Source organism: Rhipicephalus sanguineus, chromosome 6, assembly GCF_013339695.2.
Source record: "Rhipicephalus sanguineus isolate Rsan-2018 chromosome 6, BIME_Rsan_1.4, whole genome shotgun sequence".
In the NCBI taxonomy this organism is placed as follows: domain Eukaryota; kingdom Metazoa; phylum Arthropoda; class Arachnida; order Ixodida; family Ixodidae; genus Rhipicephalus; species Rhipicephalus sanguineus.
Genome location: NC_051181.1, coordinates 164,784,501 through 164,803,570, shown reverse-complemented (window position 1 = coordinate 164,803,570; position 19,070 = coordinate 164,784,501). Strand labels below are relative to the sequence as shown.

General features: G+C 44.8%; 1 protein-coding gene across 1 annotated transcript in view; it reads right to left on the bottom strand.

Annotated features, from left to right (window-relative positions):
* The window catches only part of LOC119396986 (structural maintenance of chromosomes flexible hinge domain-containing protein 1), a 218,328-nt gene that overhangs the window by 184,290 nt on the left and 14,968 nt on the right, over positions 1-19,070 (bottom strand). The window contains exons 6-11 of the mRNA XM_049416665.1: positions 18,058-18,200; positions 16,665-16,782; positions 12,705-12,824; positions 11,993-12,156; positions 11,442-11,538; positions 4,541-4,751 (exon numbers count right to left, since the gene is read on the bottom strand). Of these exons, the coding sequence (XP_049272622.1) occupies positions 4,541-4,751; positions 11,442-11,538; positions 11,993-12,156; positions 12,705-12,824; positions 16,665-16,782; positions 18,058-18,200 (853 nt within the window). The remainder of the gene's footprint in view (positions 1-4,540; positions 4,752-11,441; positions 11,539-11,992; positions 12,157-12,704; positions 12,825-16,664; positions 16,783-18,057; positions 18,201-19,070) is intronic.

The window sequence follows — 19,070 nt, the reverse complement described above, 5'->3', positions numbered from 1 at the left end:
GCTCACACACGACCAAGTCAGCCTGTATTTCAGCCAGTGTTTGGCCATTGCTGTAGGTTGTCAACAGCACTGTTACGGCCTGCGCTAAACCAGTATTTGTTAACTGTGGTGGAGGCGGCACATCATCATCGGAGTCACTGTCCACCTGCACTGGTTCGAGGACCTGACAGACGATCTCATCATCGTCCAACTCTGCAAAAGCTCCTGAGCAACATTGGATTGGGGTCGGCCACCTTCCAATAGGCAAATAATCGCTGCTTTTAACAGCGAAGCCGTTTCAGCCAGCTGTAAAAAGTTTGGTGTCCGTAGAAAACCACAGGTGGGTATGCGCCACAGGAAACGGGCAAGCCCCACAACAGAGTACAGCAGGTGCAAGCATTAAGCGAAAATTTTGCTCGGTGAAGAGGAGCAGGTGCAACATGCGAAAGAGAGATAGAGAAAGGAGGAGGTGCAAAGAGAGGAAAAGACAGCAATAGAAAGAGAGAGAAATAAAGGGAATAAAAAGATAGAAAGACAGAGAGAGAGAAAAAGAAAAACATACATGAAAATGAGATAGCAAAAACAGACAGCAAGACTGAGAGAGATAAATAAAGGGAAACAAAAACCGAGAGAGAAAGAGATACAAAGAAATATAGAAGACATAGAGAGAGAAAGATATAAAAAAAGAGACACAAAAAAGATAGAAAAAACAGAGAGCAAGACAGAAAGAGAAAAAAAAAAAAAACAAAGGAAGAGAGAGAAAGAAGCAGACAGAGAGCAAGAGAACGAACGGGAAGAAAGAGAAATAAAGATAGAAGAAGCGAGAAAGAGAATGAAATAGAGAACGAAAGAAATTGAAAGCAACAGGTACAAAAAACAAATACAAGTAACAGAGAGAAAAAGAAGAAAGAAAGGAAAAATAAAGAGAAACAAAGAAGGCCTCCCAGCTCCACTCTTCTTTCAGCCTTGGCACCACTAGTGCGTTTTTTTTTTTTTTTGTTTTTTTTTGCCATCATCGGTGTCTTGAAGTTGCCATCTTTCGTCCTTAGTACTGACGGCGCAGATAGAGCGGGCAGCATCGGAGCCATTTCAGCATATCAGGTCTCGCACAATCGTTCGTGCTGCAGAGCACGTGGTCTAGTCCTCTCTTTGTCGGTCTTCTACACACAGTAATTCTCAAACGCCACAGCCGACTCCGAGCATGACTTGGCTTGGCCGTGGTAGCCATTCAATGGATACTCGTGATACCAAGCATTTCATTCTTGGACTCCCTAAAAGTTTCTCACAAAGCATGGCTCAACGACGGATGGCTCAGATAGAAAGCTTGGCACCGTTTCGTTCTAGAAAACCACAAGATAAGCTGCCTGCTTCTTTGACTGCTTCAAGACAATGTTATGAAAAATCGCATAAGATATGCCCGGGTGTTCAAAGTTAAGCTTTATGTTTTTGTCAAAATTCAGCACTGGAAAGGACATGAAAACCACCTTTGCAGATAAGTTATGTATCCAGGGGGACACAATGTGCGACAATAAATATTGCTGTCAGCCACCTAATGAACTAAGATTGAATAATGAACTTTTTAACAAGTGCAGCAAGCGGGCATGTTTGCAGTGAAAAGTAGGAGGAAGTCGCGTTCCTACACAGTTCCACTTGGAAGAATTATTCTACCATGCCTGTACCCTGAGATATCCCGCTGCAAAGTTTAGTTGCGGTTGGCATGATTACGCATGCAAGACAGTGAGCACTGGCGCAAAGCTCGGGGCACAGACATGCTAGAAGAATTCTTCCAACTGGAACTGTGTAGAAACCCATCTGCCTTCAACTTTTCAATACAAGCATGCCCGCTTGCTGCACTCATTAAAAAGTTTGTTATTCAATCTTAGTTAATTGGGCGGCTGACAGCAATAATTATTGTCTCACACTGCGTCCCCCTGCATACATAACTTATCTGCAAAGGTGGCTTTCATGTACCTTCCAGTGCTGAATTTTAACAAAACCATAAAGCTTAATTTTGAACACCCTCTACATTGCCTCAGGTGTACAGTGCTCATGGATGGAAACACGGCAATTTTTTAGTACTGACTGGTATGGCCAATTGCTCGAGATAACCGTGTCATTCCTCTACAAATCTCTGTTATGTTCCTCACTGCTGCGTTTTCACAGCTGTCACATTATTTTCCGCTGGTTCCAGTATGGCTCCCATAGGATCCAATGTATTGGGAACCCCACTGTTACGTCGCAACTGCAGGACCATTCCCCTATGATACGCCGAGAAGCGACCACGGAAGGGAGCGACCATGTTGTCTTTTCACGCAGCTTGGCCTGGCTTGACCGTAAGATTAGCCGCACGAGTAGTTCAAGCAACACTCATAACTAGGGGTGTGCGAATATTCGAAATTTCGAATATTTTTCTAATAGTGTTTGCTATTCGATTCGATTTGCACAGGAATTTTACTATTCGAACTTCCCAAAGACAAATACAGTCAACGTCCGATTGAAAGTGACCCCTTCAAATTTTCAATATGCTTCACCTCATAACACTCTCGTATTGCGGCAAAGCTGCCTTTCAAGCTCCGTTACGGTCGAACTTAGGCGAGAGACAAAGTCCGGTTGAAAGTGGTCCCTAGATTTTCAATATGCTTCACCTCATCACACCCCCGTATTGCGGCAAAGCTGCCTTTCAAGCTCCGCTACGGTCGCAAATGTATTAACTCAAGAAAACGCTGGTTCCAACACGGAGATGAAAGATGTGGCAGAGGTGGGGGCTCAGTTAATGCTGTTTTGGTCCTGAAATTTCGGAAGGAAGTCTGAAAAATCGGAAGCCAAAGCTTTTTAGCATCCAAAATTTCAGATGTTCTTATATATCGACGTCTACGAGGCAGATTTAGAACTCCGGACTTGAAGGAAGCGCACCCTTGTCTGCCACATCAGTTGGGCTTCCACAGAAGTTGAAAGAGGAGGAGAGGCTGAGGAAATGGCATCTTTGCCTATCGCATGTGAAGTGTTGTTGGCAACACTTTGGTTGCACCAAATCATGTACATAAATACAATTCGGCCTCTACATTGCCTCATTCTTGATAGGACAACTATGAAACCCTACCAGTGCTTCATCAACCTAGCGAAAAGAAACACTTTCATCTTGCTATCTCGTAAGAATATGCTTAGGAATCCTCTCTAACTGCAATTTCGCTTCGAAGTATTTGAAAAATATGCTAGAAATATTCAGAAAATATTAGAAAAATATTCGATTCGCACTCACACTTCAATATTCGAATTCGCTTCACACCCAAAATTTTGCTATTCGCACAGCTCTACTCATAACGTAAGTTCGGTTGCCGTGAACAAAAGCATAGCCTTCGAGATTCAAATTAGATGGCATGTATGACGTAATTGGTTTTAAACTTGTTCTAAGTGGTCTTTAGCGCTCACGGGTCTTTGAGATTGCCGCTTTGTTTCCGCAGCCGCACTGGCGTGAATTCATCATCATTATTTGTCGGAGGAGTTCGCGCGGTTCGCCGTCAGGCTCGTTGCGATGATCGTGTTGCGTGTGCTTAGTTATTTCACGCCTACAACTGCTGGTGCCAAAAGAATTGCATACATTGATTACATTTCTCTGGATGACACCGTTCTCACCTCCGTGGTTCTAACAGTCGCCTAGGTCGTGGCTGAGTGCGTCGGTGCGTGCACCAGTGACGAAGTTTAGGAGTTGGTGGAGCAGGCGTCATTTTCTTCAACAATCGCTTTCGGGGCTAGTACTTTCACTTTCGTGAGGCGCTCAACCGCCTACGCAGAGCCACGACAGTCCGCCACTATGCCAGCAGTTTTACAGTATTGCTCAGACACTCCGACGCATCAGGTGACAATCTTGCGAAGGTATCGCCAAAAGTGATCGCTTGCAAGGTGTCGGCCATGCTGACACTAGATTTATTAGAAGGTTATGACACTGCAGGTGCTAGAAGAGCTTTTAGTACTGCTCGGACATGAGTAAACAAACGCACCAGGCAACGTTGCACAGTTGTTTCAAGCGTAAGCATTGAAATAAAATTCTGTACCACTGAATATTTTTATCATTTTTTCTGTTTCTCAGCTCTCATGTTTCCCAGCTCTTCCATTTATTTCTTACGGTCCCTTCAAAAACGTATCAGCGGGATTCTACTGTACTAAAGGTAATGTTGACTCTGATATGAATGTTACAGTCGAAATTACCCCAGTATGAAACAACTTGAACAAAGTGGAAATAAAAGTATGTGCATTACTTAGCCCTAAACTGTCCCTTTTCAAACCGTGGGCACTGTACAGCAGGCCTGCTCACTAACTTGGCCGTGGAAGAGCAGCAGAGACATGCCTCACTGTTGCTATAGCAATTCGTTGCATCAATGCAAGCTGAAAATAAAGTCAACTTAAAAATGCTCTGCTGGGCGTGTTGGTTCATAGTTTGGAATAGATAAAAATAAAGTCACTGCAGTTGTGACACCATTGCAGTTGTGCACACTCCATACATGAATCAACACCACCAAGAGGCATTCAACAAAGAGAACAAGCTTGGAGTGCCAGCTCCTACCTCTGTGGTCACTGTGCTCCGATGGATAGCTCTCATGATCATAAAGAAATGGGTGATAACGCAGCTGTCCTTCCACCACTCGTGTCCCGTCTACAGTAGCCCTAAAGTCAAACCGGTCGGATGTGCTGCGGATCAACAGAGTCTCAGGATCCGTATCAATGTCTCGCAGGTTGGCCACCTTGTGCTGCCCGCTCTTCATGATTAGGCTTACCTGAAATTGAAATCAGTATCGGAACATGTTCCAATTTCCAACTCGCCCAACTAGCAACGTTGTTGATCAGAATAAATGCTTCAATAAAAACTGCGCCCTAAATAAATAAATAAATAAATCTAAGCCTCTGTTTCCAACATAGCAAAGTCCCCGGCACAACAAGTTATTCAAGTTCTTGTATTTTTGTGTTTATAGAACACCATGTATTTTACCTTTAAAAGTAAAGCGTGCTCACCAGCGATTTCAATAGTCAAACACCCTGTTATATCAAACTTGCAAAAAAAAAAATTTTCTTGCGAGCAATCTCAATTGGCAAGAAAAAAAATGATGTTGATTGTTCAGTATACACCAAAGCTTGCTCTCCTTGGTGCTGACGCCATACTCATCTCACTGAAACAAAAACCTCAGATTCCCATTGAAAGCAATAGCAAATAGCAGAGGCTTTTATTGCAAACAAAAGTATTTTTGGCGAGTCCACACTCCTGACAGAAGTTCTGGATTTAAGGGGAGACCCACCTCTTTGGAACCAAAAATGACCAAGAAATAACATCAACACATTTTTGCAATTCTGCACATTCTGCATGCCCAGGGAAAATTCCCTTCAAAAATATTGCATCTTTCTGGCAATGTAAAAATTTTATAAAGCATAGGCAGACACATTTTTCTTCAGTCTGGGTACAAATATGACTTATTTCAACTGGATGTCACTTGGAAGTAATGCACTCCCCCAACAACATTTTGGTGTAGCAGTCAACGCACCCTGAAATGGTTTTGACGATTTTGTATAAACGCATTGAGCCGATAAAGCAAGTCCTAAGAATCACTTGAAGATCAATTTAAGCTCTCTGCATCAACTGTGTCATTTATTACAAGACTTTAAACATGTGAATTGCTACACATCGCATCGGCTCAGCCGAAAGAGTTTTCAACTTGTCGCGCCTTTTACATGTAGAAATCGAAAAAAAAAAAAAAAACCTCCAGGCTTGCGCACAAAGTGCAGCACAGTCACAGCGAAAGCTGGAAGAGCGGGATTTCTAGAGCCGGTTGTAAACTCTCTTGGGGCTACTAATACAAGTACACTAGCAAGGTATTGTTGCAACTGGCCTTTGCAGGCATCGGAGACTCGGGAGGAAGATGCAGAGGCAGCGTGAAGAGACTGAAAGGAAACTTGACGTTGTTTATTTAAATTGTTTACGTAGCGAGCATTTCCTTACATGACGAACATGTTGTCCTGCATGACGAACATCTTGTTACATGACGAAGACCTCGTTTCTACTTGACGACGATTTCGTGTTATATGATGATTTCGTGTTGAATAAGGCCGCGGGGGCTCATTTTAAAGGGTCTCTTTTCGCAGATCCCTAGATCGAGGAATTGCTCCAAGTTGGGACGGTGCAATGACGTCACACACAGCACTAATGAGGGTGCCGCCCACACCCACCCAGGTCAACGTTGTCGACTGGGATGTGGCCACCGCACTCTGCTCCTGTGGCACCAATGGGGCTCTTCCCTGCCATGTGAAGGCCGTAGGGCGATGGGTCACACGCTCGGAAAACCGGGTGCATCAAAAGGTCCGCCGCCCTGAAGTACCTCACCGCTCAATCAGCGGGACTGGTTGTCATCCGCACTGACGCCGCTGTCTCATCAAGGAAGAAGTCGCGACCGAACACCATTACGGTCATCTCGTCGAACATTGATGTGTGGGACTGCATGGCGCCTCACTTCCCGTCTCGGGAGGACAATCCCGGTTCATCCTGGAAATTTTTTCTTATTTTGTTTTTTTCTTATTTCGCGCAATAGCGATTACGGACACCGGCAGCGGCGGACAACTACGGCACCAAAAACAGCCATTGCTGTGCTCTCATAACAGCTTTCGCTCTAAAAAATATAGCTGACCTGAGCTAGTAGAACAGAGAAACTTTTCATTTCCAAAATTCAAAGTGTCGGCTGCTTCCTTTTTTTTTTCCCCCAGCAGCGTCATGACGAGATTCTCATATACAGTCGAACCCACTTATAACGATCCCACATATAACAATCTATTGGTTATAACGACCATATTTGGGTGCACTTATGATTTTCCTATGCTGATCATTGGAGCTGCGTCCACATAGAGCGAACATTTTTCAAAGCCTCCTACTTTTACAACGAACACTTCAGACATGGTCACGGTAAAAATATAGCGCATACGAAGAGAAAAAAAATTAAAACAGGTCTTTTAAAGCATGAGAGGGGCGCGCGCTCGCGCATGCCCTGCTCCAGTTTACTCGTGACTAAGATCGGCGAGCACTGCACACAGATTTCAGACGCTGCGAGCGAGGTCGCTCACTTTCCAGCTGTTTCTTCAGTGGCAGAATGGCAGTGAGGAAGAAAAAAAGATAGGAGGCAGCATAAAGCCTTACGGTCAGCTTTCAAACGGTAACCTTTCCTGACGCCGTTCTCTGCAGCTACAACCACCTACGATGAACCAAACAATGCCTTGGAACGAAAGAAGGCATAAATGCAAAAAGTGATAGCAGCGATAACTTTCCATCACAAAAAAGTTCACTGCATCCCTGAACTCGTCGACGCCACAATGTGCCACAAAAGGTCGTACGTCATTTCGGTAACAGCAGAGACCGGTCGATCGGTGATTACGACTTCCGCGCGATTGCAACGATGCCTTCGCGGATAAGCATCAGAAGAGAGCAAAGCAAAGGCGAGGTGGCGGCCGTCGATGAACGTGCCATTGTGACTTATAGCCGACAACCTTATCACAGTCATCTGTAGATATCTGCTCGGCTGCGCACATGGCGTACGCCGTACACTGTGCGGATTGATGGCGGTACGAGCGCGCCATGCTGCCGTTCGCAAGTTCGCCGCTGCCGCGTCATGCGAGACCGCTTTAAAGTGCACGTCGCTTTCTATAAACGAAAGTAGCTCGCTGTTGTTGAGCGGCGCGGGCACAGAGAAACGTCGATGCACTGACAGCGAGCGCATATACTGCGCGTTTGATTAGGTAACAACTCAAGTGCGCTGCGCGTCGTCGTGCAGGGCCGCGAGAGCATCGCAGAGAAGTAGAGTGCACATTGCCTGCAAAATGCTTGCCTTTGCCGCATTGAAAGAACAGGTGGCCGCACTTGCCGCACCTGTGCACGGTCCTGAGTGAAGCAGGCACGAAGAACATACAAACGCGCGCATACGGCATACAGCAAGCGCGGCCCAGCAGTGACTCCGCGAGCCAAGTAGGCGACGCGCTGCACGCAACTAGCCAGGAATGATAGGCTTCACGTGGCGGTACCGCGCTTCGGTGAAACGGTGTAAGTTCATTGCAAAGGCGGTGAATTCACTAGTGAGCACGCAGCGGGCATCACTTCATGATGCGAAAAGGCTTAGCTTGTCACCGGAGGGGTTGTTAGCACTTTAATAAAAGTGCACAGAAAAAAAAAAACGCCTTGGCCGCTAAGCGCACGATTTTGAGGGCGAGTCCATATACAACGAACTAATGATATAACGACCACTTTTTGCAACACTTTCGAGTTCGTTATAAACGGGTTCGGCTGTATATGCATAGCGATGCCATGTAACTATGCATGGCGTCGCACGCTGAAAGCACGGCTTCTGCGAATGAACCAAACAGAGGCACGGGTGCACAACACGAACTGCACTGTTGCACTAATGTGCTAACACTAGCTATTCGCTAACAACAAGGTATCCGACAACGCCGACGTTCAGGAGTACTATCGCGGAATGATGACTTCCACCTTATTCTATGCTATTCTAATCATCCACCACTCATGGCTGGCTCGTGGATAACGCGGACGCATCGTTGTTTTGACCACTGGCCGCACTAGCCAAGCGCGAAAAGCATTGGCATTGGAAAAGGCCTCGTTCCACAATTGCACCCCAGGCTGCAGCGTGGACAACTGAGCTTCGGCTTCAGACTGTCTGCGACTAAGAAGCAACTCAAGCCAGTGGCAAAAGCAGGGCAGTCTCATCACCGTCGATATCAAGCAACGGCGGCCCCCATGTTCAGTCAACAGTGGCAGTTTCTGGTGATGCCAACACACGATTTAGATTTTGTAGACATATTTTTATGTTCTAAAATGCACCAAAATGTTCAAGATTGTATTTACTGCAGCGCAAATTAAATTTTTAAGCCCGGAATTGCATCGTCAAATTTCGCTGAAGCGGAACGGCAGCAGAAAAAGTGTTCGCTGTGGCAAGCATACCTATGCATTGACTCCTATGGACCGTTGACGGGGAACCGAGAATTTTTCGTATTACTGGAAATTTCGGTGAAGCGGCATTCGTTGTAGTGGGGTTCGACTGTACTGTACCCCCCCCCCCCCCCTGTTAGCCATTAGGAGGTTAGGAGTGCCGCTGCTAAATTGAATGGTGGCTCTTCTATCAACATGTCTGCACGCCCATAGAAGTTGAAAGAATGTTCCTCCTGAACAAGCGCGTAATAAAACTATCACCTCATCGTAGCGTCCCTGATTTTTTCTTTGTCTTGCCATAACTGGCAGTACACGTTTCGTGTAAATAAGATAAATAAGGGTAGCCCAGTGAGCGCATGTTATGAACTGCAGGAAACACGGTAACATCACGGCGAGAGAGCCTGAAGCCAGGTCATGTGGAGCAGCTTGTGTTTCTGCACGGCAATTTGCAGTCTTTCAGTAGCAGTCACTCACCGTGTTATCTGCTCAAGGACATGAGCAATTTCATTTCTTTGTTCTTTCTTTCAATTTTCAATAAAATCTTTTGTATTCACTATTCAATAATATTGTCCACTCTTCGGCTCTATTCCATTCCATATCGATTCGAGATGAAAGTTCACCGCTTTTTTCTGTAATTTCGCATGGAAGTATTCGAAAAATATTCGACAAATAGTCGAAAAATGTTCAATTCGATTTGCATTCAAATTCTAATATTCTAATTTGCTTTGCATCCAAAATTTTGCTATTCACACAGCTATACTTAGAGCTCCTTTAAGGGGAGATGCAGCTCAAAGACACGTTTTTTAAATATTCAACCTAGAGCAATGAAACTTAGGGTATTTGTAGAGATTCTTATGCTGATTTCAAATATATAATTAGTTTTCTTGTAAGTTGCATACTTTTTGTTCTGCCCCATGACAAATGTGTAAAACATAGGCCTTTTAGCCCCCCTATTTCGATCCTTAACTTCTATATATTTTGACAATTGATGGTTCATATTGCTCCAATTGAACTGTAGAGCGCCGAAAACTATCCAGAAAGTGCATATAAAATATTTACTAGACGTGAAAAATTCAAACACGGGAAGTCTATATTACCCAGACCCCAGTAAATGTTTACTTGCGAATTTTCTAATATGCATAAATAATACTGAGATTTGGGGGAGATAACTGCACTCCTCACACCTTAGAGAAAATTTGGGCAAAATTTCATGCAGATCCGAGCACCAGAAATACCAAAAACAAGAGGGGCACGCTGAAAAAGTTGCCAAAAAGTGTGTTTTGAGAAACACGAATTTTAAAGTTAACATTGGATGTTTATGAAACAGGTAACAAAATCCGATCAAAACTGCACACAAAAGAGGTAAATTGTTCTTCTAGTAGCCACTGCCACTAAATTGAGCCAGCGCCATAAGTTTCTCCTTCACAGCTCTTTCGAGCAGAGTAGCTATTGCGCGAGCTACCGCTGCCGTAGGTTCTGCTTGCAATCGGTCCGTCACTCGCCGCCCCTACGCTGGCCTCCTCGCTCGGAGCAACTCGCCGCAACGTATACGTCATCGAAAGAATACTTTCGGGGCACTCGCTGTTCTCGCATTGCAGTTCCAGAAACGATGCCTTTGTGTTTGTAAGCTGGTTCCTGGACGCGTATTCCCAAACGGTGACATGTTGGACACACTGCACCGATCACGAGGATGTTCAATGCTGTTATGTCAGCGATCAAGGAAGACTCTTTCTACCGTGATCTTCCTTCCACGTCGAAGAGTCCGATCTCTTTGAGAGGCACTGACATACTCGAACGCCGTGGCAAACTCGTCGGAAGCATCGCCGTCGCCGTCGCTAGGCCTCGCGGCAGCAGACGCACTTGCCGTTTGGCGAGTGTTTGGCTTTGATTTGTGCCGGCGTCCTCGAAATTTGTTCACCGAGCGATACTTCACTGGCCGGTGACTGCACTTGCTACGGTTCTCTTCCTCCGTGATGAAAATAAATAAGCGAGAGAAATGTTCAGCTGCACAGCTCGATGAAACACGGACCCTGCAAGCAGGCTTCACAACACGCAAGGCGTGCAGCGGCCAATGGCGGTCCCTGATCCGTACCACGTGATTTAAAAGCCAGTCACAGCGCTCGAAAAGCGAGGCAAAAGCATGGTTTTTTTATTATTTCGTGTGCTTCTGCAGCACGGGAAACCGTGGTTATTTGAAGATCGCCTCATGCGATCCCCAATGGCGAGCAGCCGCGCGTTATCGGCCGTGAGGCGCTAGAAGACGTCACACTTTCGGACAAGATTAACAGCCACCTTGGGCTCTTTAGACGCAATTTTAACGCATTTCCAGTTGAGTCTCGACTTTGATTTTTATTTTCGGAACAGTAGAGATACTAATCTTAACGAAACAGGTGAAAACAAAAAAATCGATAATTTTTTTAAAAAGTCGCGTTTTTCGACCCGCATCTCCCCTTAAGCCAGTGCAATGGAGGATCATAACGCAAAATGTGTTTACCTCAATGTCAATATGCCGGTATGGAGATGGTGCACGGCTAGCCTCATCCGGGGCAACATTTCCATTTGGACCATGCAAGTAGTAGTGATAAATATGTCTGTAATAGAAAGACAGAACAGTTGTAGTCAGACAACTTTGTCCAAACATACCAAACTTGCAGTGAAGGCCCTGGGGTGCTATTCTTGACACTGTCATATTCCACCACAATCTTGTCAAATTTCATAATGGCTGAAACCAATCAAAGGCCATAGCAGCCATATTGGCCAATCCAGGTTGACAAGTGCCGGAATTTGACAACATGGCGGAGTTCGAAAGTGTCCAGGATAGCACCCCTGCCCTCCCCTTGGGAACCTCTCTGAGCAAGGTTAGGAAGCCAAGACATAGTTTCGTTAGATTCTTCCTTATTTTTCTGACTTTGGATGGAAAGCGAGTTTTATGAGCACTAAAATGAACTTGTGTGGCCACCCCTCCAATCTCAGATGCAATCCCATCTGAGATTCCAGCAATCCCATCACTGCTACTGTATACAGAGGAAGGCAGAGTGAACTCACGCCAGCTGAGAGCACCAGGTGTTGAAGTTATGCTTGAGGAACTGGACATGTTCGCTAGAGATGCCCCAGATGACCACACAGGTGAACTGCTCCTTGTTGACTTCATCTGCAATGACTTCCTGCAGACCTTCTTCCTCTGTACTGACGTGACTTGCATCGCCAGGCTGCAAGCACAGTTGTGAAAAGTTACTCTTCATCATCACTCGATGACTAATGTTGTTTTCATGTGTTTGTGCCAGGAGACACAAACACGTGAAACACGTATGTAGCCACAAGGCGTGCCGGTTGCTATTTTCAACCATTCGTGTCAACAATCACTTTTCGTGTTTGACGAGGCAGCTAGGACTTGTGCCACAAAACTTTTGTTGAATTTTACCCTTCTCAATTCAGGCAATTAGCTCACCTACGTTTGCCATGCAATATGGACAAAGACATTATTCAGACAAGCCCTGTGCCACGCCATTGTAACGCAATATTCTGATGCATTTTCAGATTACCCAGCGAGTTACAGGTGGTGGATTAAAGAAATTCCAAAAGGGAGGAAGCGATATGTGAAGGTAAGGAAGTAAATGCTTCAAATACTTCTTACTCATCCAGATCTGAGCATGACAAGCAGCCTATTCGTGACCACTTTTAAGCTGTGTACATTGTCCAACCACAGGCTACCCTTCCTTTTATTTACAAGAAACATTGCAACAGAGTGAAGACACACCTTTCTGTTCAGTATGTTGCCAGAGTAGATGAGCCCTTTCTCTTTCTCACGCCGCTCAAACTCATCCTTCGAGATGACTAGCTCGTGAACATCCTTTGAACCTTGTGGTTTTGTGATCATCTGAAAATGAGAATTGGTACAACATGGAATTTCCAGTGATACTACTGAGTACTTCTGATTTGGAGCAATTTTTGTAGCAGCAAAATTTTCATTTTGTAGCACTATGGAGCAGCAAAAATTTCCATTATGGAGCACTTTGGAGCAGGTAATTTCGCATTCTGGAGTACATTGGAGAAGCAAGTTGCATTTACATTCAAACATCAGAATAATTATTGTAGGGTTGTTATGACCGGCTAGATACATACAGTAAAACCTCGTTAATTCAAAGTCACTGGGACTGTGAAAAACTTTCGAATTGAGCGGGTTTTCGAATTAGCGAAACATACAAAAAGCGGGATGCAAGGAACTTTGAATTACTGAAAGTAATCAGAGGTGGTCGTTTGGCCTTCTAGTTTGTGGCTCCAAGGGTTGTTTTCCAGCAATACCCGGTCCCATTTTTGCCGCGAACTCAGGAAAACGGCAGGCCTCGCTGCTCTCAGCACAAAAAAAAAAAAAAAAAAGAAAAGAAAAGAAGTCTCGTGGTCAGCTGAAATGTGTGCCTGCGGAAAAGAAGGCGTGCTTCACTACACACAGTGGTGACACGCGGGCAACATGTCACCTGCTCCTCGCAGCCTCAGCGCGTCATGATGCGACCATTCGCCCATTCTTTCTGGTAAAATAACGAATATGATAATGGCCAGTGTGACAGAATCCGCAATGTGTTCTGGCTGAAAAACATGATCATTGAAGTTTTCACTCAGTTTTCGAAGTAGGCGTTACAGGAAAGAACTCCGCCAGCAGTGCAAGTGCACAAATTGCCAAAGCAACCGCCAATCGGAGGTTCGCATACATCATGAATTCCGTCAGACCGTCCTTTATTATCTTTTCTTTTCCCAAAAAGAATGGGTAAATCATGACGTGCTGACGTTGCAAGAAGCATGCGACATGCTACCCGCGTGTCACCGCAGTGTTGCAGTGAAGCACGTCTTTTCTGCAGGCGCACGTTTTTAGCTGTCCACGAGACCGTGTTTTCTTTTTTCTTTTTTTTTTTTTGCGCTAGCAGCAGCGAGGCTGGGTTGCTTCAACTGTCACTTATAATATCACTACACTGCATTGCCCTGTGGCTCCTAAGGGCCGTGGCTTCCGCGGATTTGCGGCGAAGTCGGGATCGGGAATAGGCACATGGCGCCCAAAGTTTTCGAATTAACCGGGCTGGCGCTGACCGCCGCTTCAAATTATCCACTCAGATTTACATTGCAAAATACGGGACCACAGAAACCCTTCGAATTATGCGGGATTTCGAAATAACCGAGTTCGAATTAACGAGGTTTTGCTGTATATTGATTGTTTGCGAATTTCACGAAGAAGAAAGTTAGGGCAGCTACGCATCAGTGGTGCGAAGACTCAGGAAACAGCGGAACTGGTGGCGTTCTCATTCTTTTCCTCCTCCTCACCCTCACTTCCCTTTCCCACCCCTTGCTATACCATACAATACAGGGCTATGCAATGTTTTACCCTCTCACCCCTCACTTCCCTTTCCCATGCCCTTGCTATACAAGGCTCTGCTCTGCTTCACCCTTTCCCCTCCTTCTGCTGCACAACCTCTGCTACAACAAATTTCCACCACAAAGAATAATTTTCGATTCCCCATCAGCCGCCTATAGAAAAAAAAGTGAAAAAAATCACAGCATATCCATGGAGTGAATGATGATGAGTGGGCGAAGCTGCGGAGGTTCATCGGTAAACCGTGAATCTTCCGTGAATTCTGCCCAGTACATCATCACCGACGTGAGATCGGGCGCGTTTATACTAAAGGTTCGATGAGTTATGACGACTTGCAGCTCACTTTAATTTTACATGTACGCTGTGAATTTTCATTGTTTAGAAAACCATTGCTTTAGAAAACATCTGGCGTCTTTCGTTAAGCAGCTGGCGTCTTTTCGTTTTGCTTTAGAAACATCTGGTGTTCTTTCGTTTTGCTTTTAGAAAACATCTGGCGTCTTTCGTTGGTTTATTTCATCAATCAACGACGTTTTGAACAAAATTTTTATTGTTTAATCACGCACAGGAGAAATCTCACCAGGCACTACCTTGGAGGTAAACAATGGCTGCTAATGGGATTGAGAGACAGAAGAAGTCGGCTTTTAGCTAACACTTACACTTTTACTTCTACTAACGTTTCCTGCTGGAACATGCCAATGGCTGCTAATGGGGAATGAGAGACAGAAGAATTCGGCTTTTAGTTAACGTGCACGCTGCGAATTTTTTATTGTTCAACAACGCACAGGAAAAATCTCCCACCGGCACCACCTTGGAGATCAAGATCTGGTACTAGCGTTACGACTGGTTACGCACTACTACGACTACAAGGGACGAACGGGTGCCGCCTTAAGGAGCTTCGCCCCTAAAATGTCTCGCCACAACGAATACCTTTCCTGGGTACTTTCGCTTCAACCCACATAAGGAAAAGGAGCTTGCCTAGCATTGCCACGAAGTGCCACTACCAATTCAACCATTTATCGTTGGCTTGTGACTTCCAGAGCCGTGCTGCCGTATCGCAAGACCTGTGTCTTCGTCGGAGACATGCTTTCTCGCATCACAAGCACATCCCGGTAAATTTTTCACCATTGAGATGCTCAGCGACAGGTAGACTATCCACCATGATGCTACCAGTGGGTTTGATGTGCGTGCGGTAGAATTGTTCAAGAACTCCCGCCATGTTTTTGACGTAGTGCTCAAAACAAAACTACGTTGTCACTAGCCCTGCAATCATGAATGACAACCATGGTGTTATGAAGACACAAGCGCAGCCAGTGCACACCTAGTCCAAGCATAGCAACATTCTGCCAGAACGGCTGCGAACACAAATGCGGTCGTGTAGATGCAATAAGGGGCGATCACGAAGGTGCGCATGCATCCAATCCACACTGATTCAAAGCAATTCTGCAGACAAACCCACGGTACTGTATTGTATTTTCTTGTGGATAATTTGCCTCTATACATAACCGGCACCCCCCACTACAAACCGTGGGAGAAAGAAAGAACATGCCGTGAAGCCAACTTGCACACCGAAATTCGCATATCACCCTCACCACAAGTTTAGCTCCAAATTTTCTGTATATATTTTGTGTGTGTTTTACGCAAGAAAATGCGATCACTTGGTGTGCAGCCAAGTAAGTCTGAGTTAGCAAAAGTTCAATGAAAAAGATAATGCATGTGCTTCCTGGGCCCACAGGACGAATCATAATCATCAGACCTTCCTAACTTTTGTGGTCTATACATGAAATTTCGCTGCAACGAATTTCTGCTACAGTGAACTTTTTCGCATGTCCTGTAAACTTCCTTGTAGTGGGATTTGACTGTATATTTCAGCTGGCAGGTCATGCAATAAATTACAACAAAGAGAAAGAAGCTGCAAAAGCAGTGCTCCTATGATTAATGCCTTGAAGCCATTCAGAAACAAATGCAACATTTTTTTTGAGTTGCTGCTTTATGAAGGCACATGAGTACTTTAAAATATTTTTTAATTCTTGATCATCTTGGTGAAACTTGCTGAGTTTATTTACATTGCTGTGCTGATTTCAAATAAACTTGACAACGTACAAGAAGTCTACAGTAACTTGCACAAGAAGAAGTTGTCACGTTGTTCTTTAGCATATTGTGAGCAAATCGACATGTTAGCGCTTGTTACAATTTCCAAAAACCATCTCGAGACCTGCAATGCATTGATATAAGCCTTAAATATGCATATTTTGTGCTTCGAATTATCAATACATCAAACTATTTCACGGTCCCCTTCAAGTTCAATATGCCCAGGATCGACTATAGTACACAACTACAGATGAAACAATGCAGACTTACCCTGGTCGAGTTGCCAATGAAGAAAATAGCTTGCTTGCCACCAGCTCCAAAATAAGAGATCTCACTGTTGAGAAACCGAGGCTTGTGCAGAGCCCCTTCTTTAGAGTTACCGTCTTCTCTGAAACAAAAAATAATATTGTAAAAAATACCTGCAAAGGTAATCTAAATCGGTAAGCTTTTAACAATGCAATGCATAATTTGTTGACAAAAGGAAAAGAAACTTGAATAAAACCACCAAAATTCTGAGTAGCTATGAAAACCTTCATTCCCTCCAACAATAAACCCACAAAGTTTATTAAAAGTCTAACATAATTAGGCTACTTCCAGTTTCTCTGACACTGATCCAATTAGAGAAGGAGCAGCAAGGACACCCAAGCACACCCCTAACTCATTTGTCAGTACATGTGCACAGTACTTACCTGGTTCTAATATGAGAACAGTTTTTATGGGTATGATAGGGCTATCGTGCATTTAGAATAGGGCAGGCACACACAGATATAAGTGGGCGTTCTGATGGTGACGATAGTGGCACATACAGAGCTGGGCATTGTTTACAGCAGTGCAAGTAATTTTTTAAGTTCGCAATTCGTTATTTTGAAGTGTTGATGAGACTTAAGGGTGATAAATCCAATACATTATTCTGAAACATTCGGTGTTCTGAAATTCATAGTAGTGAAATATTTTTCCTTTTAGCCAATGGACATTCGGACGGGATCTTTAAGATAGTCAATCTGAAAAAATTGTTATTCTAAGATTCACTATAATGGGATTTGACTGTAATACATATGCTTACTGGTACCTGAAGATGGGTCCAAGTTATCCTAACAGGGGTTGAATTAAGAAGTTTTACAGTACTGCATGTGTACCTTGTGCACAAGGACAAGAGGAAGGCTCTGCAATACTCTACCACGTGTTCAGAGAACTTGCGCAAGCTCGCAACAGTGGCAGCAAAAAATATTTATGCAATAGCAACAAAGGAATTTAATTGAAATTCTGGAATGCACCAAAACCATGTGCAAGTGAGAGAGAGAGAATAAGAATAAAAGAAAGGCAGGGAGGTTAACCGGGGCTGAGCCCAGTAGGCTACCCTGCACTGGGGAAGGGGGGAGGAAAGTTAGAGAGGAGGAGGAGGAGAGAAAAGTCACTCTTTCAGCCAACGTAACAGTTCCGCATTTGACATCACAAACAGCAAATTAGTCCGGTATCCTTGAGAAAACACAACAGTGCTTTCATTGCCTTTCAGAACTGTGATGGGCAGCCCCATGGTCCCAATGTTTTCGCGACAGTGAAAGCGCTTCCGTCCATTTGAGTGTGCAAGAGAGATTCCTAAAAGGCTCAGAAGCTGAAAATGCAAACAAGCACTTGGAAGAGGGAGACTGATCTCACTACTCACACAAGCTGCAGTGCCTTTTCCTTGCGAATGAATTTGGACAGCCGGTAGATGGCCCAGTTGTTGAGCTGCCAGGAGGTCATGCCACAGCCATTGTCCATTACAAGGATGGTGCTCCTCTCCTGCTGCGAGCTGTCGTCCAGGTACTGCAGGCAGCAGCAGCAGCAGCACACCATCACACAATGAGGCACACTCATAGCAAGGAGACACTTCAACAGATACTGAAGCAGTTTTCAATCCTGTTTCAAGAAGACAACCGTACTTGTATTGCTGCAGAAGCAGCGCAAATGAAACAGGAAGAATGTTCTTGAGCGAGTAAGCCTTCTGTATCCCTGAGCAAAAAAGAATGAGTGTTTTCGGAAGATGCTGGTCTGCACAATCAGTGGCCACCATGACCTTGCTCGGTCTCTTAACTCTTTCGTTACCACGCCTATTCAAATCGATCACCGGTGATCGAAGAAAAAAGCTGCCGATTTCGACGCGTTAAAAATTTTTCCCGTGCATGCTGCAGCATCTCACGTTTAGTTCTGGGACTGCTCTTCTACAATCCGTTTGAATTTTCCCGCTCTGACGACGTTGCGATTTTTGACGGAGTTTTTCGCGAACGAATGCGCAGGTGTTACTGGAAAAGGGGGCGTGGCTGCCACACTCGGGAAAAAAATGCGCAGCTCATGTTTGTGCTGCGTTATTATCAACATTTTAGTATCAAACGATTCCTAAGAAGTCAATTATCAAATTGTGTCGTCAGTTTTGCAAGGTAATAAATTTTGGCTGTGATGATTACATGAAAACGACACCTGCTACTCACTAGCGAGCTTTGCTTCCGAGTTTGCGCAATATTATTCAAATACAGCTCGTTTCTGAAGGTCCGTCGCGTCTCTAACTTGTTGATCTGGCCTTTTTAGCCAGTTTGCAGCAGTTTTGGTTTCGTTTCTCTTTATCTACGCGAGAGGGGCGCATCGGGCGTTAGCGTCGGCGCGCGCGGCAATCTCTCGGCCGCTCCCATGGCGTCGTCA